A 27,803-nucleotide genomic window follows, 5' to 3' on the forward strand; every position below is an offset into this window, starting at 1 on the left:
TAAGTTAAATATGACATAAAGATGGTATCTTGTGGGATAGTAATATAATTATAAGATGATATAGCAAAAACTGGCCATTCACTTGGAAGAAAATAAAGGAATACTGTGGGGAGGAATCAATTAAGAATTTGATTTGGTGCTTGCAGCCGCCGCCGTGTCACCGTCGCTCGCAAATGCCAGTGGTGCCTCTGGCTCACCGAGATCCAGCCGAAGGAGAAGCGGTAAGTGAGGGGGTCTTGCTACCATGTCTCATACAAAGCAGACTGCCCGCAAATCGACCGGTGGTAAAGCACCCAGGAAGCAACTGGCTACAAAAGCCGCTCGCAAGAGTGCGCCCTCTACTGGAGGGGTGAAGACCTGGACAGTGGCACTCCGTGAAATTAGACGTTATCAGAAGTCCACTGAACTTCTGATTCGCAAACTTCCTTTCCAGCGTCTGGTGCGAGAAATTGCTCAGGACTTCAAAACAGATCTGCGCTTCCAGAGCGCAGCTATTGGTGCTTTGCAGGAGGCAAGTGTGGCCTATCTGGTTGGCCTCTTTGAAGACACCAATGCCTGTGCTATCCATGCTATCCATGCCAAACGTGTAACAATTATGCCAAAAGACATCCAGCTAGCACGCCGCATACGTGGAGAACGTGCTTAAGAATCCACTATGATGGGAAAACATTTCATTCACAAAAAAAAAAAAAAGATCTCTTCTTCTTGTTATTGGTAGTTCTGAACGTTAGATTTTTTTTTTCCCCCATGGGGTCAAAAGGTACCTAAGTATATGATTGCGAGTGGAAAAACAGGGGACAGAAATCAGGTATTGGCAGTTTTTCCATTTTCATTTGTGTGTGACTTTTTAATATAAATGCAGGGATGTGAAGCATTAATGCAAGTCAAAGGTTTCAGTGAACAAGTTTCAGCAGTTCAACTTTATAACAATTATAAATAAACCTGTTAAATTTTTCTGGACAGTGCCAGCATTTGGATTTTTTAAAAAATAAATTTCTTATTTGACAGCAACTAAATGGTGTTTGTAGCATTTTTATCATACAGTAGATTCCATCCATTCACTACACTTTTCTGAGTTGTCCTACATGCAAGTACATGTTTTTAATGTTGTCTGTCTTCTGTGCTGTTCCTGTAAGTTTGCTATTAAAACACATTAAACTATAAAAAAAAGAACTTGATTTAATTTAGACAATGTTTATTTCATATATTTACTACTTCATTCCATCAGGAAACATCTTATTTTGATGTTATAACAATTCAGCAAGTAAAAAACACATTTCTTTGGGAAAAAATACTTCTAAGCTTAGGCTTTTAACATATAAATATAATACACAAAATAAATATACTGAACAAAAACCACCCACCCACAAATTGCTGTCTGCATCATTCTGAAACACATATCATTTATCAAAGTGTATCTCTACATTGGTTGTGATGTTTGCAGCTCTAAGTAACAGAAAAACTTATTTTGTGACGTGTCAAAGAGTCAGTACCTTATGCTCTGTAGGCCACGTGGTATCCGCCACAGCTACTCAACCATGCAGGGGTAGTACAAAGACAGCCACAGGCAAAACACAAACAAATGGTTTTTGTTTGTGTTAGTGTTCTCAAAACTTTATTTATGGACACTGAAATGTGAATATCATATAATTTTCATGTGTCACAAAATATTCTTTGATTTTTTTCATGCATTTAGAAATATAAAACCCTTCTTAGCTTGCAGGCTACATAAATGGGCAGTGGGCTAGATCTGTCTGACAGCTATAGTTTGCCAACCCCTGACTTCACCTCCTCAGGACCTGACCCTGAATCACTTACAGGAAAATGACCTACCAAACCAAACCAAACCAAATCAAGGCATTAGCAGCAATATGGTGGAGCATGAATTTGGGTAGCCAACTTTTTTTTTCCCAGCACAATTCAGGAAATACAAATAATAATAATAATAATAATAATAATAATAATATCTAACATGTAACTCTTCTTGTGTCTCAGACACTGTTCTAAGTGCTTTAAAAATATTAATTCATTCGGATCTCAAAGCAATCCTAAGGAGTTGTTACTATCACTACTCTTACAGAAAAAGAACTGAGGTACAGAGAGGTGCAGCGGCATGCCTCATGCTGGAATCTGCTGGGCCTGGGCAGCAGGAGTCCAGAGTTCACACCCTCAACTATGCCATGTTGCTTCTACTGGGAAGGACAAGGTAGTGAAGAACATTTAGGACTCCCAGACAAAATACAAACACAGATAGCTCTGCACCCTGCTAAAACATCAACAGTATGATAAATAATATTTCTTACATAGCACTATTATATTTCATTGTGTAGACTGTAATAAATATTACTGTTTTCAGCTGCTTGAAAAACAGCTCAGGCTTTTGCTATAAATAAAGGCAAAATTTGGCTGACCACGAGACAGTTGAAAATTTTACAAAAACATTTTAGCTTCTTTTTGAAGTGTTAGTTTAGTAACAATGTCTACATCCCATTTACAAGTAGGATAAAAAGATACATTATAATTTAAAAATATTACACTTACAATATATATTAACAAGAGTCACTACTGAGACTTAATGTGAGACATCTTCATACACATAATAGTTATTGAACTAAGGTTATATATTTCCCTATGTACAATTATGGATGGGTTCCACATACAGGCCAAACACGCACAAGATATGTTTTGTAGCACGCTTACAAAGTCCTGCATACTAAAGGACTTGGCTGATTTTTTAATTTATTTGTGCTTTTTAAAAGCTTCATATATGTCGACATTTAAAGGTTTCCTTTAAAGACAAAAAAAAAAAACCTTAAAATCAGATCTGCAATAGGACTTCTAGTATAATTATTTCTCTTGTTCAAATTCTTTGAATTTTTGTTAAAAATCTTTCAAATATTTAAAGTATCTATCCAAGTACCATTGATCTGACAGTCAATGAAATATCAATTCTTGATAAAGGCTTCTACATCTGTCAGGATCTTTGTAGTAATCCCTGTTGAATTCTCTGATATAAAAGCCCCACTTGTGTAAGAGATTTTTGAATACTCAGGATCCTCAAAGGAGTTTCTCACTCATGTGACATTTTCCATGTCTAATGCTGGCTGCCCTGACAGAAAACTTCTTGACACTTATTTCACTTACAGGATTTCTCTGTGTTATTTCTGTTATAAAACAAAATATGACTTTTAACAGAAAGGTTCCTCTCATGTTTTACAAGTTGTATGATTTCTGCCACTTATGCTGTCTGATATTTAGTAAAGTCTACCATATGGTAAAAATTTCTCCCTAATAAGTTTACAGAATTTTTATGTATTTGTTGATATACTGCAAGGAAAGATTGTGGCTAAAGATTTTACCATTTTGATGATATCTCTAGGAATTCACACCTCAATATCATTATGAATGAACATTATGAATATCACTCCCTATTGATATTCATAAGGTTGCCCTCATGTGAATCATCTTATTATTCTAAAGGATGAATTCTGACAGGATTTTTCAACTCATACTACTTGTCAGCTTTTCCCTTCTTTGTGTGTATCTTCTGATGTGCAGTGAGTTGTGACTTCTGGATAAAGGTTTCCCCACATTCCTTACACCCATAGGGTTTCTCCCCTGTATGTTTTCTCTGATGTATGATAAAATGTGACTTCTGAGAAAAGGACTTCCCACATTCCTTACACTCATAGGGTTTCTCTCCTGTGTGGGTCCTTTGATGTAATCTGAGGACTGAATTCACAGAGAAAGATTTACCACATTCTGTACATTCATAGGGCTTCTCCCCTGTGTGTTTTCTCTGATGTTTAGTGAGGTCTGATTTATAGTAAAAGTTTTTCCCACATTTATTACATTCAAAGGGTTTCTCCCCTGTGTGAGTTCGCTGATGTACTGTGAGGGCTGACTTCTGGTAGAAGCATTTTCCACATTCCTTACATTCATAGGGTTTCTCTCCTGTGTGAGTTCTCTGATGGGTTTTGAGATGTGAATTTCTAGAAAATAATTTCCCACATTCCTTACATTTATAGGGTTTCTCCCCTGTGTGTGTTCTCTGATGTACTGTGAGGTGTGACTTCTGGGAAAAGGCTTTCCCACATTCCTTACACTCATAGGGTTTCTCCCCTGTGTGTGTTTTCTGATGTACCATGAGGTAAGCCTTCACATAGAAGAACTTCCCACATTCAGTGCATTCAAAAGGTTTCTCTCCCGTGTGTGTTTTCTGATGTTCAACGAGATGTGGCTTCTGGTAGAAGGATTTCTCACACTGATTACATTCATAGGGTTTCTCCCCTGCATGGGTTCTCAGATGTCTACTAAGAGATGACAGGTGGTAGAAAATTTTTTTACATTCTTTACACTCATAGGTTTTCTCTCTGGTGTGAGTTTTCTGATGTATTGTGAGTTCTTCATTTTTAGAGAATGATTTCCCACATTTATCACAGTCATAGGATTTGTTCTTTGAATGAATATGCTGATGTACTATGAGGGCAGTCTTCTGGCAGAAGAACTTTCCACATTCCTTACATTCATAGGCTTTCTCTCCGGTATGAGTTTTCTGATGTTTTTTGAGTTTTCCATTCCTAGATAAAAAGTTCCAAATTCATTAATGTATGAGAATTTTAAGGCTTCTTTTCCCTGCTGTGTATATTTTCCAAGTAACTCTGAGGGCTGATTTTTAGAGATGTTCCCATATTCATTAGATCCACAGGGCTTCTCCACTGTGTGCATTCTCTGACATACACTGTAGTTTAACATCTGATAGAATGAACCTTACCTGCATTAGGTTGACAGGGTCTCTCAACTGCCTGTGTTCTATTTTGTGTACTAAAGTCTTCCTCATTACATAGTTCAGAAAAGTCAAAAGATTACTTCAAAGTTTGAATTTCCTAATCCTGAATAAGGTCTCTCTGAAAAATGGCATTCCCATCTGGATTATATTCTTTGGGATTCACTCCAGTGTTAGTTTTATCACATTAGTATTAACTAGTGCTCTCCCATTTCCAGTAACCACTACAGGATTCTGTTTTTACAAAGCTTCTATCTTAAACATTAATTCTTGAACTTGCCTTGAATTTCCAGCTTGGCTTTCCTGGTTTCTTGCTCCTAGGTCATGAATATTCCATAGGTCTTCTACAAAGGAATCCAAAATTTAATGCTTAATAAATCTTAACACATTATTATGATCATAGGGTTGATTCTAGCTTCAGGCCAATCTCTCAAAATTAAAGAACTCTCAAACGCAAATTTCCTCTCTCCTATTGTTTTAGAAAAAAACTGTAAAAAACACTGTAGCAGACAGGGGGAGGAACCTGGTTATAAACCCAGGTACTCTGACACTTTTACAAAGTTTTTTAAAAACTTGGAAGAGAAAGTTCAGATAAAAAACAAAAAATAGGAAGCAGAGAACAAAATATATTCAAAGTGTTGCTGAAAGGGAATGCAGGAGTCATAGAGAATGCTGTGAGTCCCTTAAGAACAATGAACAGGAAAAAAAAAAAAAGAACAATGAACAGGAAGTAGGGTAAGAAAAAGCTGTGTTCATTGGAAATATCAGGGAAAACATTAAATTGGATAAAGGAGCTACAGTATAGGCCTTATCCCCTCAAAACTAGATTACTGTGTTAGGATTCTTAGTAGTTAGCCAACTATAAGCTTCTACTTTGTTTCCTCTTTATCCATCTACAACAATGTCGATGTCAACAATAAAGTGATTTTCTCAGAACATCAGTTTCCTCCTACTTAGGGGAATAGTCCTATAGCTTGGGCTTTCACTCTCCATCTAGTTGGCTTAATTGTCACTCAGACAGGAAGGCCCAGGAACACATACATCCAAAAGGAAGGATTTTTTTAAAAAGCAGAGGGTAAGCTGTCTATCCAAAGATGAATTCCCAGTTGTATCATCAGAGATTTTCAACCTTGCACTTAGACTGAGCACCAAATCCTGCACTTCCAAAGTAGCGTTACTCACGACCCAGCACTAGGAGTTCTGCTTTCATATCTGGCCTCCTACATCTCTACTTCCAATTTGCTACATAATCTTTAAAGATCAGATTATTCAACATCATTCTAGAACCTTCACTGACTTTCATACTTATTCATCTTTAAATGCATGGAAAAAAGTGAAAGACCATAAGCAGAGGCTAGGGGTTAGAATTTCATGGCATTTGTGGGTCACACATAAGAAAAGTCATTTGATGGGGACTTGTGTAACTTCAATACAGACTAAATAAGATCCTATGTATGGAAAATATTTAAGAGGATAGTAAAATGGAGATTAACATGTGTTTTGGGGCTATAAGGAGAAATAAGAGGCAGTAGGCAAGAAAGGGCCAGACTAGTTCTTGACAGAAAATTAATTTAAATGTGTATTGAAATAGTGAGTGAGTGTAAGTTTACCATGACAGACTAGTGGCAATATAAGTTTGCCAGATTATATAACTACTATGAAAATTTAAATTAAGAATTTGTTTTTGAAGCTGGGTGAAGTGGCTTACACCTGTAATCCTAGCACTCTGGGAAGCCAAGTCAGGGAGGATTACCTGAGCTCACGAGTTTGAGACCACCCTGAGCAAGACAAGACTCTGTCTCTACCAAAAATAGAAAAAATTAGCCTGGTGTGGCAGTACCTGTCTGCAGTCCCAGCTACGTGGGAGGCTGAGGCAGGAGGATCGTTTAAACCCAGGTGTTTGAGATTGCAGTGAACTATGATGACACTGCTGCACTCTCCCCGGGGTGACAGAGTGAGACTCTGCCTCAAAAAAAAAAAAAAAAAAAAAAAAAAAAAAGCCAGAGCCTAAGAACAGAGTACAAGGCATGCTGTTAGCCAGACTAAAGTTGTGAGAAAAGATCTAACGATAGATCCAGATGGCAAGGGCTCAGCAGAAAAATATGGGGAGCACAAAGAACCAAACGGAAACCTCACCCTCAAAGAGAAATACCAGCTCTCTTCCAAATGACACAAACCAGATTCAAAATACCAACAGGACACAGGAAGAAGTTCAGTTATGGATTATAAATAAGCTGAATAATATACAAGAAAAAAATGGATAACCAACACAAAGAAACCACAAAAAAAAATCGAGGATTTGGAAGAAAACTTCACTAAGGAAATGGAAATATTGAAGAAAAACCAGACTGAACTCCTAGAAATGAAGAATTTATTCAGGGAGCTACAAAACACAGTGGAAAGCCTCAAGAACAGGGTAGATCAAACAGAAGAAAGAATCTCAGAGATTGAAGATAACTCTTTCCAATTAAATAAGTCAGTCACAGAGATAAAGCAAAAAAATAAGAAAAAAGATCAGAGTCTAAAAGAAATGTGGGATTATGTGAAGAAGCCTAACGTGAGAGTTATCCGCATCCCTGAGGGTGAAGAAGATAATAAGCAAGGGCTGGATAAGCTATTTGAAGACATAACAGAGGAAAATTTCCCAGGCCTTGCTAAAACTCTAGATATACAGGTTCAAGAAGCTCAAAGAACCCCTGAGAGATTCATAGCAAATAGGAAAACACCACATCACGTAGTCATCAGACTGACCAAAATATCCACTAAAGAGACCCTTCTTCGAGCTGTAAGGAGAAAGAAACAAGTAACATACAAAGGGAGGCCCATTAGAATTACGCCAGATTTCTCAACTGAAACCTTACAAGCAAGAAGAAGTTGGGGCCCCATACTCACTCTTCTGAAACAGAATAATGCCCAGCCTAGAATCTTGTACCCAGCTAAGCTAAGTTTTCTATATGAAGGAGAAATTAAGACATTCTCAGATAAACAAGGACTGAGGGAATTCACCAAGACAAGAACAGCCCTCCAAGAAGTACTCAAAAGAGAGTTTCACACGGATCAGCACAAGAAAGACCCACGAATGTAAAACCACCCAAGAGCTAAAGATCACATTCCAACCACCACAATGGCTCAAGAGAGAAAACATAGCAATGAAGTTCTACCCAACAAGATGAACAGAAATCTGTCCCACTTATCAGTTCTCTCAATAAATGTCAATGGTCTGAATTCCCCACTCAAGATACATAGACTGGGCCAATGGATAAAAAAACACAAACCAAGTATCTGCTGTCTTCAGGAAACTCACCTAACCTGCAAAGATGCATTTAGACTGAAAATAAAAGGATGGAAATCGATATTTCAAGCAAATGGTAGCCAAAAGAAAGCTGGTGTGGCAGTTTTAATTTCCAATAACTTAGTCTTTAAATCAACAAAAGTAATAAAAGACAAAGATGGTTACTACAAAATGGTGAAAGGTACAATTCAACATGAAGACATAACCATACTTAATAATATGCACCCAAAGTAGGTGCACCCAGATTCATAAAGCAAACCTTACTTGTTCTGAAAAAATGATAGACAACAATACTGTAATAGCTGGAGACTTTAACACCCCACTGACAGCACAGGACAGATCCTCCAAGCAGAAAATAAGCAAAGAAATAGTAGACTTAAACAGAATGCTAGAACAAATGGGCCTGATTGACATCTACAGGACATTCTACCCGAAATCCACTGAATATACATTCTTCTCATCAGCTCACGGGACATTCTCTAAGATTGACCATATCCTAGGACATAAAGCATGTCCTAAAAAATTTAAAAAAATAGAAACCATACCCTGCATCTTCTCAGATCACAGTGGAATAAAAGTAATAATGAACCCTAACAGGAACTCTCATTCCTACTCAAAGTCATGGAAGCTAAACAACCTTCTCCTGAACAAGTATTTTGTAAAGGAAGAAATCAAGTCAGAAATCAAAACATTCTTTGAATTAAATGACAAAGGAGACATAACGTATAAAAGTCTATGGGGACACAGCTAAAGCAGTCCTCAGAGGAAAATTCATTTCCATAAATGCCTATTTCAAAAAGACACAAAACTTACAAATAGACAACTTAATGAACAGACTCAAAGAGCTGGAGAAAGAAGAACAGACTGACCCCAAACCCAGTAGAAGGTGAGAAATTATTAAGCTCAAATCAGAATTAAATGAAAAGGACAACAAAAATACTATAAGGGAAATTAATAAAACAAAAAGTTGGTTCTTTGAAAAGATAAAGAAAATAGACACACCACTGGCTAGACTAACCAAGAGCAGAAAAGAAAAATCTCTAATAACTTCCATCAGGAACATGAAAGGAGAAATCACAACCGACGCCACAGAGTTACACGATATCATCTATGAATTCTACAAAAATCTTTATGCACACAAACTGGAAAAAATGTGGAAGAAATGGACAATTTCTTAGAAACACATAGGCTTCCCAAGCTCAATCAGGAAGAAACAGAATTCATGAATAGACCAATATCAAGAACTGAAATTGAAACAGCAATAAAAAACCTTTCCAAAAAGAAAAGCCCTGGTCCAGATGGGTTCACACCCGAATTTTACCACACATACAAAGAAGAGCTGGTGCCCATCCTACATAAACTATTCTCCAATATCGAGAGCGATGGAATTCTCCCCAACACATTTTACCAGGCCAATATAACACTGATACCAAAACCAGGAAAGGACGCAACAAAAAAAGAAAACTACAGACCAATTTCTCTCATGAACATAGATGCAAAAATTCTTAATAAAATCCTAGCAAACCGTATCCAAGTGCTTATTAAAAAAATAATTCATCACGACCAAGTAGGCTTCATCCCAGAGATGCAGGGGTGGTTCAACATACGAAAATCTATAAATGTAATTCACCACATAAATAGAAGCAAAAATAAAGAACATATGATCCTCTCAATAGATGCAGAAAAAGCATTTGACAAAATTCAACACCCTTTTATGATAAGAACACTTAACAAAATAGGCATAAACGGGACCTACCTAAAAATGATACAAGCCATATATGACAAACCCACAGCCAACATCATACTGAATGGGGAAAAATTGAAAGCATTCCCACTCAGAACTGGAACCAGACAAGGCTGCCCACTGTCCCCATTACTTTTCAACATAGTATTGGAAGTCCTTGCGAGAGCTATCAGGCAAGAGAGCAGAATTAAGGGTGTCCAAATAGGGACAGAAGAGATCAAACTCACACTCTTCGCTGATGACACGATGTTGTATCCGGAAAATCCCAAGGACTCAACCAAGAGACTCCTGGAATTAATTAATGAATTCAGTAAAGTCTCAGGTTACAAAATCAATACACACAAATCAGAGGCATTCATACATGCCAATAACATTCAATCGGAGAACCAAATTAAGGACTCAATACCCTTCAAATAGCAACAAAGAAAATAAAATATATAGGAATATATTTAACTAAAGAGGTAAAGGACCTCTATAAAGAGAAGATGAAACACTAAGGAACGAAATTGCAGAACATGTAAATAGGTGGAAATCCATACCATGCTTGTGGATTGGAAGAATCAACATTGTTAAAATGTCTATACTACCCAAAGTAATCTATAGATTCAATGCAATCCCTATTAAATTACCAACATCATTTTTCACAGATTTAGAAAAAATAATTATACACTTTGTATGAAATCAGAGAAGACCCCGTATAGCAAAAGCAATTTTAAGCAATAAAAACAAAATGGGAGGTATTAATTTGCCAGAGTTCAAACTATACTACAAGGCTGTGGTTCTTAAAACTGCCTGGTATTGGCACAAGGGCAGGGACACAGACCAGTGGAACAGAACAGAAAATCCAAATATAAAACCATCCTCATATAGCCATCTAATCTTTGACAAAATAGACAAAAACATACTCTGGGGAAAAGAATCCCTATTCAATAAATGGTGCTGGGAAAACTGGATAGCCACATGTAAAGACTGAAACAGGACCCACAGATTTCACCTCTCACAAAAATCAAATCACCGTGGATAACAGATTTAAACTTTAAATGGGAAACGATTAGAATTCTAGAAGAAAATGTAGGAAAGACTCTTACAGACATTGGTCTAGGCAAAGAATTTATGAAGAAGACCCCTAAGGTAATCACAGCAACAACAAAAATAAATGAATGAGACCTGATTAAATTAAAAAGCTTCTACACAGCTAAAGAAACAGTCACGAAAATAAACAGACAGCCTACAGAATGGGAAAAAATTTTCACATACTACACATCAGATAAAAGACTGATAACAAGAATCTATTTAGAACTCAGGAAAATCAGCAAGAAAAAATCAAACAATCCTATCAAAAAGTGGGCAAATGACATGAATAGAATTTTTTCAAAAGAAGATATAAGAATGGCTAAAAAACGTATGAAAAAATGCTCAAAATCCCTAATCATCAGGGAAATGCAAATCAAAAACACAATGAGCTACCACTTAACTCCGGTGAGAATGGCCTTTATCAAAAAATCCCAAAACAACACGTGTTGGCGTGGATGCGGAGAGACAGGAACACTCATACACTGCTGGTGGGACTGCAAAGTAGTGCAACCCCTGTGGAAAGCATTATGTAGATACCTTAAACAGATTCAAGTAGACCTACCATTCGATCCAGCAATCCCATTATTGGGCATCTACCCAGAAGAACAAAAGTCATTCTATAACAAAGACACCTGTACCCGAATGTTTATAGCAGCACAATTCACAATCGCAAAGATGTGGAAACAACCCAAGTGCCCATCAATCCACGAATGGATTAGTAAACTGTGGTATATGTATACCATGGAGTACTACTCAGCTATAAGAAATAACGATGATACGACATCTCTTTGGTTCTCCTGGAGAGAGTTGGAACCCATTGTATTAAGTGAAGTATCCAAAGAATGGAAAAACAAGCATCACATGTACTCACCAGAAAACTGGTTTCCCTGATCATCACCTAAATGCACATCGGGGAAGGATACCAATTGGATATCAGACTGAGGCAGGGGTGGGGGTGTTGGGGGAGGGGATGGATGTATGCCTACATGATGAGTGCGTTGCGCACCGTCTGGGGAATGGTAATGCTTGAAGGTGCTGACTCGGGGAGGTAGGAGGGGAGGGGAAGGAGGTATGACTACATGGTGAATGCCAGGCGCACTGTCTGGAGAATGGACACGCCTGGGGCTCTGACTCAGGGGGATGGGCGTGACACGGACAATGTATATAACCTGAGCTTTTGTACCCCCATGAAGAGCTGAAATAAAAAAAAATAAAAAGAAGCAAAAATAAAGTTCATATGATCCTTTCAATAGATGCACAAAAAGCATTTGACAAAATTCAACACCCTTTTGTGATAAGAACGCTTAACAAAATAGGCATGAACGAGACCTACCTAAAAATGATACAAGCCATATATGACAAACCTACAGCCAACATCATACTGAATGGGGAAAACATGAAAGCATTCCCAGTCAGAACTGGAACCAGACAAGGCTGACCACTCTCCCCACTACTTTTCAACATAGTATTGGAAGTCCTTGCGAGAGCTATCAGGCAAGACAGCAGAATCAAGGGTGTCCAAATAGGGAAAGAAGAGATCAAACTCTCACTCTTCGCTGATAATATGATGTTATATATGGAAAATCCCAAGGACTCAATTAAGAGACTCCTGGAATTAATTAATGAATTCAGTAAAGTCTCAGGTTACAAAGTCAATACACACAAATCAGAGGCATTCATATATGCCAATAACATTCAATGGGAGAACCAAATTAAGGACTCAATACCTTTCAAAATAGCAACAAAGAAAATACAATATCTAGGAATATATTTAACTGAAGAGGTACAGGACCTCTATAGAGAGAACTATGAAACACTGAGGAAGGAAATTGCAGAACATGTAAATAGGTGGAAATCCATACCATGCTTGTGGATTGGAAGAATCAACATTGTTAAAATGTCTATACTACCCAAAGTAATCTATAGATTCAATGCAATTCCTATTAAATTACCAACATCATTTTTCACAGATTTAGAAAAAATAATTATACACTTTGTATGGAATCAGAGAAGACCCCGTATAGCAAAAGCAATTTTAAGCAATAAAAACAAAATGGGAGGTATTAATTTGCCAGAGTTCAAACTATACTACAAGGCTGTGGTTCTTAAAACTGCCTGGTATTGGCACAAGGGCAGGGACACAGACCAGTGGAACAGAACAGAAAATCCAAATATAAAACCATCCTCATATAGCCATCTAATCTTTGACAAAATAGACAAAAACATACTCTGGGGAAAAGAATCCCTATTCAATAAATGGTGCTGGGAAAACTGGATAGCCACATGTAAAGACTGAAACAGGACCCACAGATTTCACCTCTCACAAAAATCAAATCACCGTGGATAACAGATTTAAACTTTAAATGGGAAATGATTAGAATTCTAGAAGAAAATGTAGGAAAGACTCTTACAGACATTGGTCTAGGCAAAGAATTTATGAAGAAAACCCCCAAGGCAATCACAGCAACAACAAAAATAAATGAATGAAACCTGATTAAATTAAAAAGCTTCTGCACAGCCAAAGAAACAGTCACGAAAATAAACAGACAGCCTACAGAATGGGAAAAAATTTTCGCATACTACACATCAGATAAAAGACTGATAACAAGAATCTATTTAGAACTCTTGAAAATCAGCAAGAAAAAATCAAACAACCATATCAAAAATTGGACAAACGACATGAATAGAAATTTTTTAAAAGAATATATAAGAATGGCTAACAAACATATTAAAAAATGCTCAACATCCCTAATCATCAGGGAAATGCAAATCAAAAACACAATGAGCTACCACTTAACTCCGGTGAGAATGGCCTTTATCAAAAAATCCCAAAACAACACATGTTGGTGTGGATGCGGAGAGACAGGAACACTCATACACTGCTGGTGGGACTGCAAACTAGTGCAACCGCTGTGGAAAGCATTATGTAGATATCTTAAACAGATTCAAGTACACCTACCATTCGATCCAGCAATCCCGTTATTGGGCATCTACCGAGAAGAACAAAAGTCATTCTATAACAAAGACACCTGTACCCAAATGTTTACAGCAGCACAATTCACAATTGCAAAGATGTGGAAACAACCCAAATGCCCATCAATCCAAGAATGGATTAGTAAATTGTGGTATATGTATACCATGGAGTATTACTCAGCTATAAGAAATAACGGTGATACGACATCTCTTTGGTTCTCCTGGAGAGAGTTGGAACCCATTATATTAAGTGAAGTATCCAAAGAATGGAAAAACAAGCATCACATGTAGTCACCAGAAAACTGATTTCCCTGATTATCACCTAAATGCACATCGGGGAAGGATACCAATTGGATATCAGACTGAGACGGGGGGTGGGGGGAGGAGATGGGTGTATGCCTATAGGATGAGTGCGTTGCACACTGTCTGGGGAATGGTCATGCTTGAAGGTGCTGACTCGGGGAGGTGGGGGGTGGGGGTAGAGGATGGAGGTATGACTACATGGTGAGTGCCAGGCGCACTGACTGGAGAATGGACATGCTTGAGGCTCTGACTCAGGGGGATGGGCGGGACATGGACAATGTATATAAACTGAACTTATGTACCCCCAGGAAGAGCTGAAATAAAAAAAAAAAACCAAAAGAATTTGTTTCTGATTGTAAGAAGAAAGAAAGCAGAATCAGTGGAACTATTTTATAAGAATGTAAAATATGGGACCAGAATACAAATACAACAAGGATGCTGGAGAGCTTTATTTTAGGACTTCTTAGCATAAAAACCAATCCTCAATAATGGATGAACCCTTGCAGGAGTTACTATGAAGAGTATAAAGCAAAAGATAGAGAGTGTCTGTCTCTTGTTAATAAAAATTCACTTCAACAAATATCTAGTGAGCAAGTAATATGTACCAAGCATTGTTCCTGATCCTGGCAACACATCAGAGCACAAGTCAGAAAATACAAGAAAAACAATGAAGGAAGCAGGATGAGATTATCTTAGTGTTATAACACTCCAAATAAGGTGCAGGAGATTTTAGGAAGGATAATCAGCATTTTGTGTGAAAGATAAACACAAGATAGAAGGAAGTATCAATTCTGAAATGATAATACTAATAACTGATGAGTGGCATAATGATTTATAATCTTCATTCAGAGTTTACAGAATGAATAGGAAGTTAAACCTGGTGCCAAAAATAATTGAGACACTTTGTTGTTAGTAAAAGAAGAGAGATGTCATTTGAAAAAAAATTGTAAGTCAGATTTATAAACACTAAGATTATAGTTGTATACTCCAATGGCAGAGAGTAACTGGGAATTCTACAGAAAAAGACAAAATGAAAGTCTCAGACAAGGTTATGTAGAGATTAGAGTTTGTATATAGGAAAGAAAAGTAAATCAATTTTTTAAAAGTCAAGCAAAGAAGAGAATTTAAGTGGAGAGATTGGAGGTGTGATTTAGCTTTCTGACATGTGTACATCGAGTGTCTTTAATCATTTCCAGAACGATAATATTTAAGAAAGAAAGTCCTGAAAAAGATTTCAAAAGGCAAGAGGCACCAACCACCTAACACAGAGTATTTCTTCTAGCTCACCAGGGAAGCTCCGACGTGGAAATTCTACTTCCAATATCCATGGCTCTTTTCCTTGCTTCAACTTGAAAACTCCATTTGGCTTATTCACATGATAACCTATTAATGCAAAAGATAAAGGAAATGACACAAATTGCTTGGAATGTAGGGACTCTGAAGGATAAATAAGTAGTTTCAGGAGAACAATAAAGGTCCCACTTAGGCTTGGCAAATTTAGATTCTTTCAGTGGGGATGTAGGTACACAAATATTTTTTCCTACCACCCAAAATGGATTCATTGACTTTGACTTCTGAAACAAACCTATTATCATTCAACCCTATAGGGACCTTAAATGTTCCAGCAACTGGGAAAGGAAATGCAAACTAATGGGAGCTACATATGGGGAAGTTTTTCTCACCCACTGAGACCAGGTGACTATAGTTTTCCCGCATCACATCCTTGTACAGGGTCCTCTGAGCAGGAGTCAGTAACTTCCATTCCTCCTTGGTGAATTCCACAATAACATCCTTTAGTGTCACTGGTCCCTGGAACAACATATTTCAGTTCAATCTGGAGTAACCAGAATAGAGTACCATTGAACAGACACAGACCAACTGTAGAGTTTACTCTGGAAAGTTATGGTATGCTGCTACTCTGTATCCTGCTGTATACATAGGTCAAATATTTGCTCAACCCATTATCTACTGAGCTACCAGTCCATGCCTGGAACTCTTCTGGAGACACAAAGATGATAAAAGCAACTACAGTCTGCATTGCATAATGACATTTTGGTCAATGACTGACTGAATATATGACAGCAGTCCTATAATACTCTATTTTTATTGTAACTTTTCTATGTTTAGATATTTTCTATGTTTAGATATCAAATACTTTCCATTGTGTTACAACTGCCTACAGTATTCAGTACAATAACATGCTGTACAGGTTTGTAGTCTAGGAGCAAGAGGCTATATAGCCTAAGTGTACTATTTAAGTTGGTGTAAGTACTGTGTATTCTATGATGTTTGCACGATGATGACATCACCTAAAGACACATTTGTCAGAATATATCCTTGTTGCTAAATGGTGCATGGCTGTATTCCTGTTATCAGGGAGCTTCCATCTGACACAGAGGCAAAGATACAAGTGCTTAAAATGCAATGGACGTAGCAGGTGCTATGACACAAATATGCACACAATAAAAGATGGTCACAAATGGAGACAGTTATTTGCATTTTGTATTATCATGTTAGATTTTATTAGATGGTCAAATTGACTAATGTAAACTTTGGGAATAAAGAAAACACAATTGGCAAAGGCATGGATGTATGAGAAATGTCAAATTTAGGAAGCTACAAATAACAGCATGATATGAGAATAGGGTGTAGAACCAAGATTAGTTAAAAGGTTATAAAGTCAGGTGGCAGAACGTGAAGAAATTCTGAATTTGTGTTTTGGACCAATAAAATATATTTTACGTACATAATAGATCTCTGTTTATTAATATATTACATACATTTATGTTAATTGGTTTATTAAAAATAAGTTTTTTATCTATGTGAGAAAAATATAAATATTCTGTTATATAATACTATGTGGACTGTCTTACACAGTTTTGGGATGCTCATGCTTCACTTGCAGATGCAAATACAGACAGCAGGAGCCACAGAAGAGACAGGTGAGCACTGGGGTTACAGGAGTGGATTAGTAGTTCAGAAGAAAACTCTAAAGTGACAAATGGCACATGAGCAGGAAGAGACAAATGTAATACACGTTTGCATTAAAGTAGCAGTATTGGAGAGAAACAAGTATAATACAACTTTGTAATTAATTGGAAATTAACTAAAAACCACTGGGAGAAATGGGAAGGATCGTTCCCACAGTGTCTGTATGCTTTGGTAGTGGCTAGAGTCAGAATGCCAATTATTTTCATTCATCTGTATTGATAGGACTATTTAAGGCTATCAGATTTCCTCTAGTCATTACTTTATTTATATTCCATAAAATATAGTATTTTCACTTGAAGAACATCTTGGCTAGATATAAATTCTTGGTTCATACTTTTTTCTTGAGTTTCCTGAAAATAATTGTTCTACCACTCTTGTTTTATATGTTTCTATGTTGCTTTTAAGAATTAAGTGAATTTTGTTTTCTTTCCTTGCCAAATGACTTGGACTTTTTCCCTTGAGACCAAAAGGAATTTTTTTTCCTTTTTTTAAAAAAACATAGCAGTTTTTTTTTTTTTTTGAGACAGTCTCACTGTTGCCCAGACTAGGTGCCGTAGCGTCAGCCTAGCTCACAACCTCAAACTCCTGGGCTCAAGTGATCCTACTGCCTCAGCCTCCCGAGTAGCTGGGACTACAAGGCATGTGCCTACCCGGCTAATTTTGTATATATATTTTTAGTTGTCCAGCCAATTTCTTTCTATTTTTAGCAGAGATGGGGTCTCGCTCTTGCTCAGGCTAGTCTCAAACTCCTGAGCTCAAACGATCTGCCCGCCTCAGCCTCCCAGAGTGCTAGGATTACAGGCGTGAGCCACCGTGCCTGGCCTAAATATAGCAGTTTTAATAGTCTCTCTTGGCATTTACCATTCTGGGTCAATTCTCTCTGGCATTCAGGGGGCCTTTTAAATATGTATATTCAGTCTTATTTATGGAAAGTTTCCTTGGATAATAGTTTCAATATGTGTTTACTTTCACTATTTAGTTTTTATTACTTTTGGACTCCACTCTTTTTTCTATTTTTAGTACTGTCTTCCTCATGCTTGTCAATTCTGTTTCATCCCCCACTTTGGTCTCTTTCACCCCTCTCCTCCTACATGTCAATACTGCACTTTTGTTCATCTCTTCTCCTTGGGCACACTGGAACTTACTCAAAAATTTGAGTGATTTTCTATTCTACTACTTGTTTCCTGAGTTAATTCACCTATATTTTATATTTACTTGTTTTTCTATTTCTGTTGTGAGTCTTTAACTTCTGGTTTTTAAGGTTCTTTCCTATCTGAAATTACTTAATATTGGAGAAGTACAGTTTTCCTCTACTTTGTTTTTGTTTGGGGGAGATTTATATAAATTAAAAATGTTAATTCATACTTTCTGCTTTCATCTTATATTAGTATTATATAGATGTTGGGTAACTTATTTTATTCATGATCAAATGAAGATAAAAGTTGATTTTTATGGTGGAGAGGAGTGAAGGGGTTACTCTAGGCTTAGTTCAAAAGCTCCCTCTACTCTTGGCACAGTAAGTTACATATTCTTCCACAGGACCATTTGGAATGGTGTATTTAGGTTCTGTGATACTTCTAGGACCCCCAATTTTAGCAGCTTACTTTCTTATTAGCCTTCACTATCAAGCATCTGAACCATTCCTTCCTTTCCTGTGAGGTGTTACCTGCTCCAGGTTGCCACCTGTGTTCCTGCACATATTTCTAGTCCCTTCCTTTCTATTCCCAGTGCCGGTGCTTAGAACCCACACATCTTAGACCTCTTTTCCATCCTTCCCCAGTGAGGGTTCTCTTCCAGTAACATGCCTACTTGTAAAGTAGGTGTAAAGTCTGCTTCCTTTATGGCTATAATATCAGCAACTCTTCTCTTTCCTCCTGACGTCTTGCTCTGGTGTCACTTCCAAGCTGTTTCTGCCATTTTGGCATGAATCTCCCAACTTATACGTGAATTGAAGTTTCCTGTCTCTTAGTCATATAGTAGGAGTGGGTTACAGCATATGAAGACATCTGAATTTTACCCACTAACATTATTCTATAGCAACCAGTAAATCCATAAATGAAAATGGGAACACAAGGAAAAGGATAAGTTGGGCAGAAAGAGGCAATGATTTGAATTTTGTTCATGCCGTGCTTGAAGTAACTATGGAACACAGAGCTGGAATTGCCCATTTTGGCAGATATACATATAAGTAAATTTCCACAAATAATGTCTTCACATATATGAAAAAACAGAATTCTAGAAGAGCCCAAAAATGAATACATGGGAGCAGCACTGTTTGAGATGAGGGCAGGAGAATCTAGGCCTAGACAGTGAAGTCTGAGAGAGCTTCTAACTGTAAGAGTATGCCAGGAGGAGAGTGTTTAGGAAACCAAAGAAAGGGAGACTCACAAATAAGAGGCAGTTCTAGTTCAGAATCCAAATGTGAAAAGTCTAAATTTATTCTGTTCCATAACAGTGCAGCAAAGGCGTGAAGGCTGTAATCAGTAAGCAAGACTTCTGAGAAATTTTTGAAAGATCTATAATTCATAAGACTAGATAAGAGAATCAAGCTTCTGGACACAGATCCTAACAAAAGGCTCATGAAAATTTCTATGTTCAGAGTCAAAGGGCTAGGGTTTGACAAGGGCAGAAGAATGACTGATTATTAGATAGGGAAATAAAGATCTGTCAGTCAAGCTTAATGACTCCTCACTTTTTTTTAAACAAACGACATCTAGCAGAAAGCAAAAGATGATGAAAAGAACTCCTCACATAGAGAAGTAATTCAGGGTTTCTGAATATGGGCACAATACAGCCAAAAAGAGAAACACAAAATTGTGGTATACACACACACACATTCTTTTACAATACATATGGATTTTTTAAAGCAAGATTTTTGTGAAATATATACAAGTACTATTTTTCTAGAGTATAGCAATCCCACTTCAGCAATTAAGAGATTACTTAAGAGAATAAGAATAAAACTGACATACAACTTTTCATATGTAGAACCAAATGCCAAAAGACAAAGAAGGAATGCTCATACATTCTAAAGGATAAAGGTTTTGAACCTAGAATTCCATGCCATGCCAAATTTTTCATTCAAGGATAAGAAAAAAACTAAAGATGTTTTCATGAACACAAAGATGTTAAAAGCACACAAATTTATACGCATACAAACTATTCACCTGTTTTGCAAAGCACTCTAGAACACACTTCACAGAAACCATGAAAGAAAAGTACATGTCAAACCAGATATAAAAGCTAACAGACATAAAAGATTAAGAAATTATTTCTGGTATAGCCATAATAGGAAGCTGTGGAAATTAAAATGGATTGCTTACAGAGGAAGTGAGAAGGAAAAGACTGTTCCATATACTAAACAATCACACTGTCCTTCCAAGATACTTATAAATATGCTAGCAAAGTCCTCACATCTTTTCATGGAATATTCACTGAAAGACCATTTTCTGGGCCAGAAAACACAAACCTTAAACTTAAAAGAATTGAAATCATACAAAATATATTCTCTGACTATAGCAGATTTAAATTAGTAATCACAACAGAAAATTATCTGGAATATCAACAAATGTTGGGAAATAATAGGCAAGCACTTTAATGTTATTAGAAAACAGTAACACGCCAAGTTGGTTCTCTGAAAAAGCCAAGAAAATTGATAAAAATATATCCAATGATCAAGAAAAAAGAAAATACATGTTAACAATATCAGAAATGAAAAGGAAGATAATTACTACAGATCCTACAAACATTAAAAGGATAATGAAAGAATACCATGAACAATTCTATGCCCATAAATCTGACAACTTAGATGAAATGGACCAATTCCTTGAAAGAAACAAACTACCAAAAATCAGGAAAAAAATACCTAAGCTGAAGTCCTTAGTCTATTAGTCCTATATTCAACATGAATGATGGCACGAGAGATGGTGACTCAGGGAGCTCCAAAATTGGACCCTCTATTGAGGCACCATTAAACTTGCAAAAACTGATAGAATCAACTTTTTGGAACTCTAGAATTTAATTTAAAAAAACTTATAGCAAACAGTGGAGTACTTAATGAAGAAAGAGGCTGCTAAATTTTGGGAAGAAATCATGTAGCATTTTTTCCTTACTGGCCTACTATCCCCTTCTTTCTAGCTCTGGTAGTAGCGAGGACAAGGCCCATGTTTGTGGTGCAGCCTGCTGTGCTACAGGACCTTGTTCTTAAATAATTGCCGTGCATTTTGATCTGACAGTTACCTGATGGACACGTGTAGGGATGTGCCTTTGTTTCACCCCTCTGAGACTGGAGTGGCTTCCTGGGCCAGGGTCAATTAAAAGTTCTCTAAACTATCTACATCCATGAGGGACACATGGGGCCATTCAGGGGATGCAGCATGAGGCAATCAGGAGACTGTTCCAAATACCCAGGAAGGAGGATGCAGAGGAGGATACTAGGGAGAGTAGAGCTTTGAAGGACTTTAGCACACAAACTGGGGAATCCAGAGAGCAACATGCATGCCCATGGCTGGACACATGCTCAGAAAATACCTGCGAGCACACTAGGCTTGTACCTTTGGCTGATTTTAGGACTTTGTACAAGCCAAGAGGTGAAGGCTCAGACAGAGGTACAGGCAGTCTGGCTAAGTGTTGAAGGACTGGCCCAGTTCAGGGCCAATCTGTAAAGACTATTTGATTTTTCTTTTTGGCTCCAGAAGTTTAAAAAAACTTCTGTCAGATCACTAGCTGACCACTGAGATAATAGCACAGAGACAGTAGTGACCACACATTACAAAGGATACAAGTTTTAAAAAACAGTTTGGAAAAATAACTAAAAAAATGAACAACTCCAACTTTCAATAAGCAACCATGGCAAACCCTGGGAATGGGGCATAATCTGATCTCCAGAGTAACCACATTATAATATTCAAAATGTCCAGGTTTTAACAAAAAATTACAAGACATACAAAGAAACAGGTAAGTATGACCCATTCATAGGAAAAAAAGAAATGGACAGGAATAGTTCCTGAGGTAATTGAGACATTGGACTTACTAGATAAACAATTTAAATCAACTTTTTAAAGTATGCTCAAAAAGCTAATAGGAAACCATGGAGAAAGAACTAAAGGGAACCAGGAGAATGATATATATAAAGAATATCAATAAAGAGACAGAAGTTATAAAAAAGAACAAAAAATAAATTATGGAGCTCAAAGGTAGAATAACTAAATGAAAAATTCACTAGAGAGGATCAACAGCAGATTCGAGCAAGCAGAAAACAGACTCTGCAAACTTGAAGATAAGACAACTGAAATGATCCAGTCTGAGGAGCTGAAAGAAAAAAGAATAAAGAAAGATGGACAGAGCCTAACAGACCTATAAGACACCATCAAGTGTACCAACACAAGAAGAATGGAAGTTCCAAAGTAGAAGAGACAAGGAAAGGAACAGAAAGAATACTTGAAAAAATAATGATCCCAAACTTCCCAAATTTGATGCTAGACAGAAATCTACACATCCAAGAAGTCCAATAAACTCCCAAGTAGTAGAATAAACTCAAAAGAGATCTACATTGAGACACAGTATAATCAAATTGTGAAGAGACAAAGAATCTTGAAAACAACGAAAGAAGTGACTCATCACGTACAAGAAATCCTCATTAAGATTAAAGCAGATTTCTCAACAGAAACCATGAAATCCAGAATGCAATGTGATGACGTTATAGTACTGAAAGAAACGGAAAAAAAAAAAAAAAACCTATCAACCAAGAAGTCTATATCCAGCAAGACTATCCTCCAACAATGCAGAAGAAATTAAGGCATTCTAAGATAAAGAATAGCTAGAAGAGTTAGTTGCTAGTAGATCTTCTCTACAAGAAATGTTAGAAAGAGTCCTTCAGCCTGAAATAAAAGGATACTAGGCGGTAATTCAAGGTCATATGAAAATATAAAGAACACAGGTAAAGGTAACTATATAGGTAAACATGAAATCCCATATTATTGTATTTTTGGATTACAATTCCTATTTTTGCTGCCTATATGACTTAAAAGACAAATGTGGCTGGGTGTGGTGGCACACACCTGTAATCCTAGCACTTTGGGAGGCTGAGGCAGGAGGATCACTTGAGGCCAGGAGTTTGAGACCAGCCTAAGCAAGAGCAAGAACCTTGTCTCTACAAAAAAATAGAAAAATTAACCTGATGTGGTGGCACATGCCTATAGTCCCAGCTACTCGGAAGCTGAGGCAGGAGGATCACTTGAGCCCAGGAGTTTGAGGTTGCAGTGAACTATGATGACACCACTGCACTCTAGCCTGTCTCAAAAAAAAAAAAGAAAAAACAAAAAGGACAACTGCATGAAACAATAACTATATGTTAATGGGCACACAACATACAAACATATAATTTGTGACAGTAACAACATAAAGGGGAGAGAATCAATAGATTGTTATAAGTTAAGGATGTTAATTGCAATCCCCAGGGTAACCTAGGTAAAACAACTAAAAAAATATTCACAAAAGGAAATGAATAGGAAAGCAGACTGGTACATAGAAAAAAGTCAAACACAAGAAGGCAGTAATATAGGAATTCAGAGAAAAGATATAAGGCATGTAGGAAAAAAATATCAAGGTGTAAAAGTAAATCTTTATCAAAAATCACTTAAAATATAAGTAGATAAGACTCACCATTTAGAAGCAGAGATTGGAAGAATGGATAATAAAAACATGACCCAAATGTGTGCTGTCTAAAACTCACTTTAGAGCCAGAGACACACATAAGGTAAAAGTGAAGGATGGAAAAAGAAGTTTCACAAAAATAGTAACCAAAAGAGGGCTGGCTGGCTATAATAAAATCAGACCAAATAGACCTCAAATTTAAAAAAATGATACAAGAGACAAAGAAGGACATTGTATATGGGTAAGAGTCAGTGCCTCAAAAAGATATAACAGGCTGCGCATAGTGGCTCACACCTATAATCCTAGCACTTTGGGAGGCCGAGGCAGGAGGATCACCTGAGGCCAGGAGTTCAAGACCAGCCTGGGCAACATAGCAAGACCCTGTTTCTAAAAAAAAAAAATTTTTTTTTAAATTAGTTGGGCATGGTAGTGCATGCCTGTATTCCTAGCTACTTGGGAGGTTGAGGCAGGAGGATTGCTTAAGCCCAAAAGTTCAAAGCTGTAGTGCGCTATGATCATACCACTGCACTCCAGCCTGGGTGACAGAGTGAGACTCTGTCTCTAAAAAAAAAAAAAAAAAAGATATATTTATAAACATATACTCATCAGAGGCCCAAAACATATAAAGCAAAAAATGATAAACTTGAAAGAAGAAATAGAGAGTGTGACAATAATAGTTGGAGACTATAATACCTCACTTTCAATAATGGATAGAACATCTAGACAGAAGATCAATAAGGAAATAGAGGTCTTGAACAACATTAAACCCAACTAAACCTAACGGACATATATAGGACATTACACCCAACAACAGCAGAATAAACATGCTTCTCAAGTACACATGGAACATTGTCCCAGATAGACCATATGTTAGGCCACAAATGAAGACTCAATAAAGTTAAAAAGATTAAAATCTTCCAAGGTATCTTCTCCAACCACAATGGAGTAAAGGGAAAAATCAATAACAAGAAAAACTGGAAATTCACAAAGAAATGTAAAAGTTAAACACCACACTCTTAAACAACCACAGGGTCAAAGACAAATCACAAGGAAAGTGGGAAAACACTTAAAAGTAGAATGAAAATGAAAAAAAAAAAAGCATACCAAAACTTAATGGGATGCAACAAAGGCAGTGCTTAGAAATTTATAACACTAAATACCTACATTAAAAAAGAAAGAAATCTCAAATCAATAACCTAATTTTATACCTTAAGGAACAAGAAAAAGCAGAGTAACCCCAAAGCTAGCAAAGGAAGGAAACATAAAGACTAGAGTGGAGATAAATGAAACAGAGAATAGAAAAACAATACAGATACAAACAAAACCAAAAGTCAGTTCTTTAAAAAAATGATAAACTTTTAGCTAGAATGACTAACAACAAAAAAAAGACAAAACAATTAAAATCAGAAGTGAAAGAGAGAACATTGTTACTGACCTTTCAGAAATATAAAGTATCACAGGAGAATATTAAGAACAATTTTACACCAACAAATTGGATGACCTAGATGAAATGGACAATCCTAGAAACATAGAAACTACCAGAACTGACTCAATGAGAAACAGAAAGTCTTAACGGAGCTATAACAAGTAAAGAGATTGTTATAATCAAACACCTCCCTCTCAAAAAAAGTTCCATGACTAGATGGCTTCACTGGTGAATTCAGTCAAACATTCAGAATTAACATCAACATTTCTTGAACTCTAACTCATTTTATGAGGCCAGCATTACTCTGATATCAAAGCCTGAAAAAGACATCAAAGGAAAACAAAACTACAGACTAATATCTCTTATGAATATAGAAGTGAAAATAATTAATGAATTACTAGTAAACCTATTAACATAAAAAATAGATTATTGGCTGGGTACACTGGCTTATACCTTGAAGGATCACTTTGGGAGGCTGAGGCAGGAGGATCACTTGAGGCCAGGAATTTGAGATCAGCCTGGGCAATACAGCCAGACCCTATCTCTACAAACAAAAAAAAATTAGCCTGGAGTACTGGCATGTGCCTGAGTAGTCCCAGCGACTCAGGAGGCTGAGCCAGGAGAAGCACTTGGGCCCAAGAGTTGGAGGTCATGTCACTATACCTGAGTGACAGAGCAGGATCCTGTCTCAAAATAAAAAATTACATACGGTAACCTTTGTGAAAGTTGATCATACGAATTGGGTCATTCTTGTCAGACTCAATTAAAACAGAGTTGAGAGGCCAGAGGGAAATGCACTCAGGGCACAAAATATTACTCCAAAAATGTATTACTCTGCAAGCCTAGTGGCTGAAACTGCCTGATGTAACCTGAAACCACTTTTATCTAGTGGTTACTGAAAAGACCTGCTGTAACTCTTAAGACTAGTTTTGCCCACTACAATTACTTACCAGTCAGAACCTGCCAGGTCCTTAAAATCTCACCAGTGCCAATGGAATTTCTCAAAGAGCAATAATTAAAATTTCTCCTTTTTATAGAACCTCTAACCTCCTGTTCTCAGGAGATACCAAAGACCAGCTGGTCTGCATTTATGCCCTGAATTGCAATTCTTTCCTCCCAAATAAAATGTTTTGAGAGATTCATCTCTGTATTTTATTTGACTTTTGACACCTTGTATGATTTATCCTAGAAATGCAAAGGTGATTCAACAAATGAAAATCAATTATATTAACAGAACAAAGAAATAAAAGTAGATGATTAGTTCAATTGATACAGAAAAAGATTTGACAAAATTCAACACTCTTACATAATTGAAAACACTCAGTGAACTAAGAATAGAAAGGAAGTTTCTCAACATGATAAACAGCATTTATGATTGATTGCCTCCTCCTTCCCCCAGATAACAGAGTACACAATAGTGAAAGACTGAAAACTTTCTCACTATGACTAGGAATAAGACATGGCTTTTGCCACATTTAATCAACACTGAACTGGAAGTTCTACACAGAACAATTGGACAAGAACAAGAAATAAAGGCACCCAAATTGGAATGCAAAAAGTAAAGCTATCTCTATTTGCAGAAGGCATGACCTACTATGGAATATTCCAAAGAATCCATCAAAAACCCCACAAAATTTTAAAGCTAATAAATTCAGCAAATTGTAGGATATAAAATCAATCCACAAAAAGCAACTGTTCTTCTATATGACAGCACTAAAAATCCAAAAAGGAAATTAAAACAATTCTATTTAGAGTAGCATGAAATAGAATACCTAGAAATAAACTGACTTAAGGAGGTGTAAGACTTGTACACTACACTGAAAACTTCAAATCAGTCCTAGCCTGCTCTTTAGTTTCCAATACTATCATAATGTTAATGGGAAAAAAAGCCAAACTCTGTAAAATAATTTTAAAGAGATTTACTATGAGTCAAATTTGAGGACCATGACCCAGAGCCACGCCCAAGAAGCCTTGAGCAAGTGGACTCGCTGTGGCTGGGTTACAGTTTGGTTTTATACATTTCAGGGAGACGGGGGTTACAGGTAAAGTCATAAATCAATACATGGGAGGCATACATTGGTTTGGCCTGAAAAGGTGGGCCATCTCCAAGGGGGGGTGCGCTTACAGGTTATAGGTGGGTTTAAAGATTCTTTGACTTGTAATTGGTTAAAGACATGAAGCTTTGTCTAAAGGCTTGGAATGTTTCAACAAAAGGAGCCCTTTATCAGAGATAAGCCACCAGACATAGATTTGTTGTGTAAATTGAGGACTTGCAGGTCTGTCTTGCATACCCTTAGGCCTGTTAATGGGTTACAAAGGATGTCCCCAGGAAGGGACGGGGGCATGATGAGGCATGTCTGACCTCCCTCCACCTGGCAGGCAATTTAGTTTTAGGATATTCCTTTGGACACCAGGGGGTCCCTTCAGTCAGCCGGTGGGAGGGTGAGCCTTAAGGTTTTATCTTAGTTCACAATAACATCATTGATATAGTGTATTTATACTTGAGATTTGCATCAAGTCCAAATCCCTCCTAACCAAATTGTGACAGTAAGCTGAATTC

The 27,803-nt window shown here is 37.0% G+C and overlaps 2 protein-coding genes across 2 annotated transcripts in view; one reads left to right on the plus strand and one right to left on the minus strand.

Moving 5' to 3' along the window:
- Window positions 1-219: 219 nt before the first annotated feature.
- LOC123649896 (histone H3.3A-like) lies at window positions 220-677 on the plus strand. Its single transcript, XM_045568201.1, has one exon. The coding sequence runs from the start codon at window positions 245-247 to the stop codon at window positions 644-646; it is 402 nt and encodes a 133-aa protein (XP_045424157.1). The 5' UTR covers window positions 220-244; the 3' UTR covers window positions 647-677.
- A 1,307-nt stretch (window positions 678-1,984) lies between these two features.
- The window catches only part of ZNF25 (zinc finger protein 25), a 45,229-nt gene continuing 19,410 nt past the window's right edge, over window positions 1,985-27,803 (minus strand). The window contains exons 3-6 of the mRNA XM_045568296.1: window positions 15,855-15,981; window positions 15,460-15,555; window positions 5,067-5,130; window positions 1,985-4,580 (exon numbers count right to left, since the gene is read on the minus strand). Of these exons, the coding sequence (XP_045424252.1) occupies window positions 3,512-4,580; window positions 5,067-5,130; window positions 15,460-15,555; window positions 15,855-15,981 (1,356 nt within the window). The 3' untranslated portion in view covers window positions 1,985-3,511. The remainder of the gene's footprint in view (window positions 4,581-5,066; window positions 5,131-15,459; window positions 15,556-15,854; window positions 15,982-27,803) is intronic.

Source organism: Lemur catta, chromosome 14 (assembly GCF_020740605.2).
Source record: "Lemur catta isolate mLemCat1 chromosome 14, mLemCat1.pri, whole genome shotgun sequence".
Lineage (NCBI taxonomy): Eukaryota > Metazoa > Chordata > Mammalia > Primates > Lemuridae > Lemur > Lemur catta.

Excerpts from the sequence above, each read along its gene's own strand:
- LOC123649896 (XM_045568201.1), top strand. The coding sequence starts at position 245 with ATGTCTCATACAAAGCAGACTGCCCGCAAATCGACCGGTGGTAAAGCA.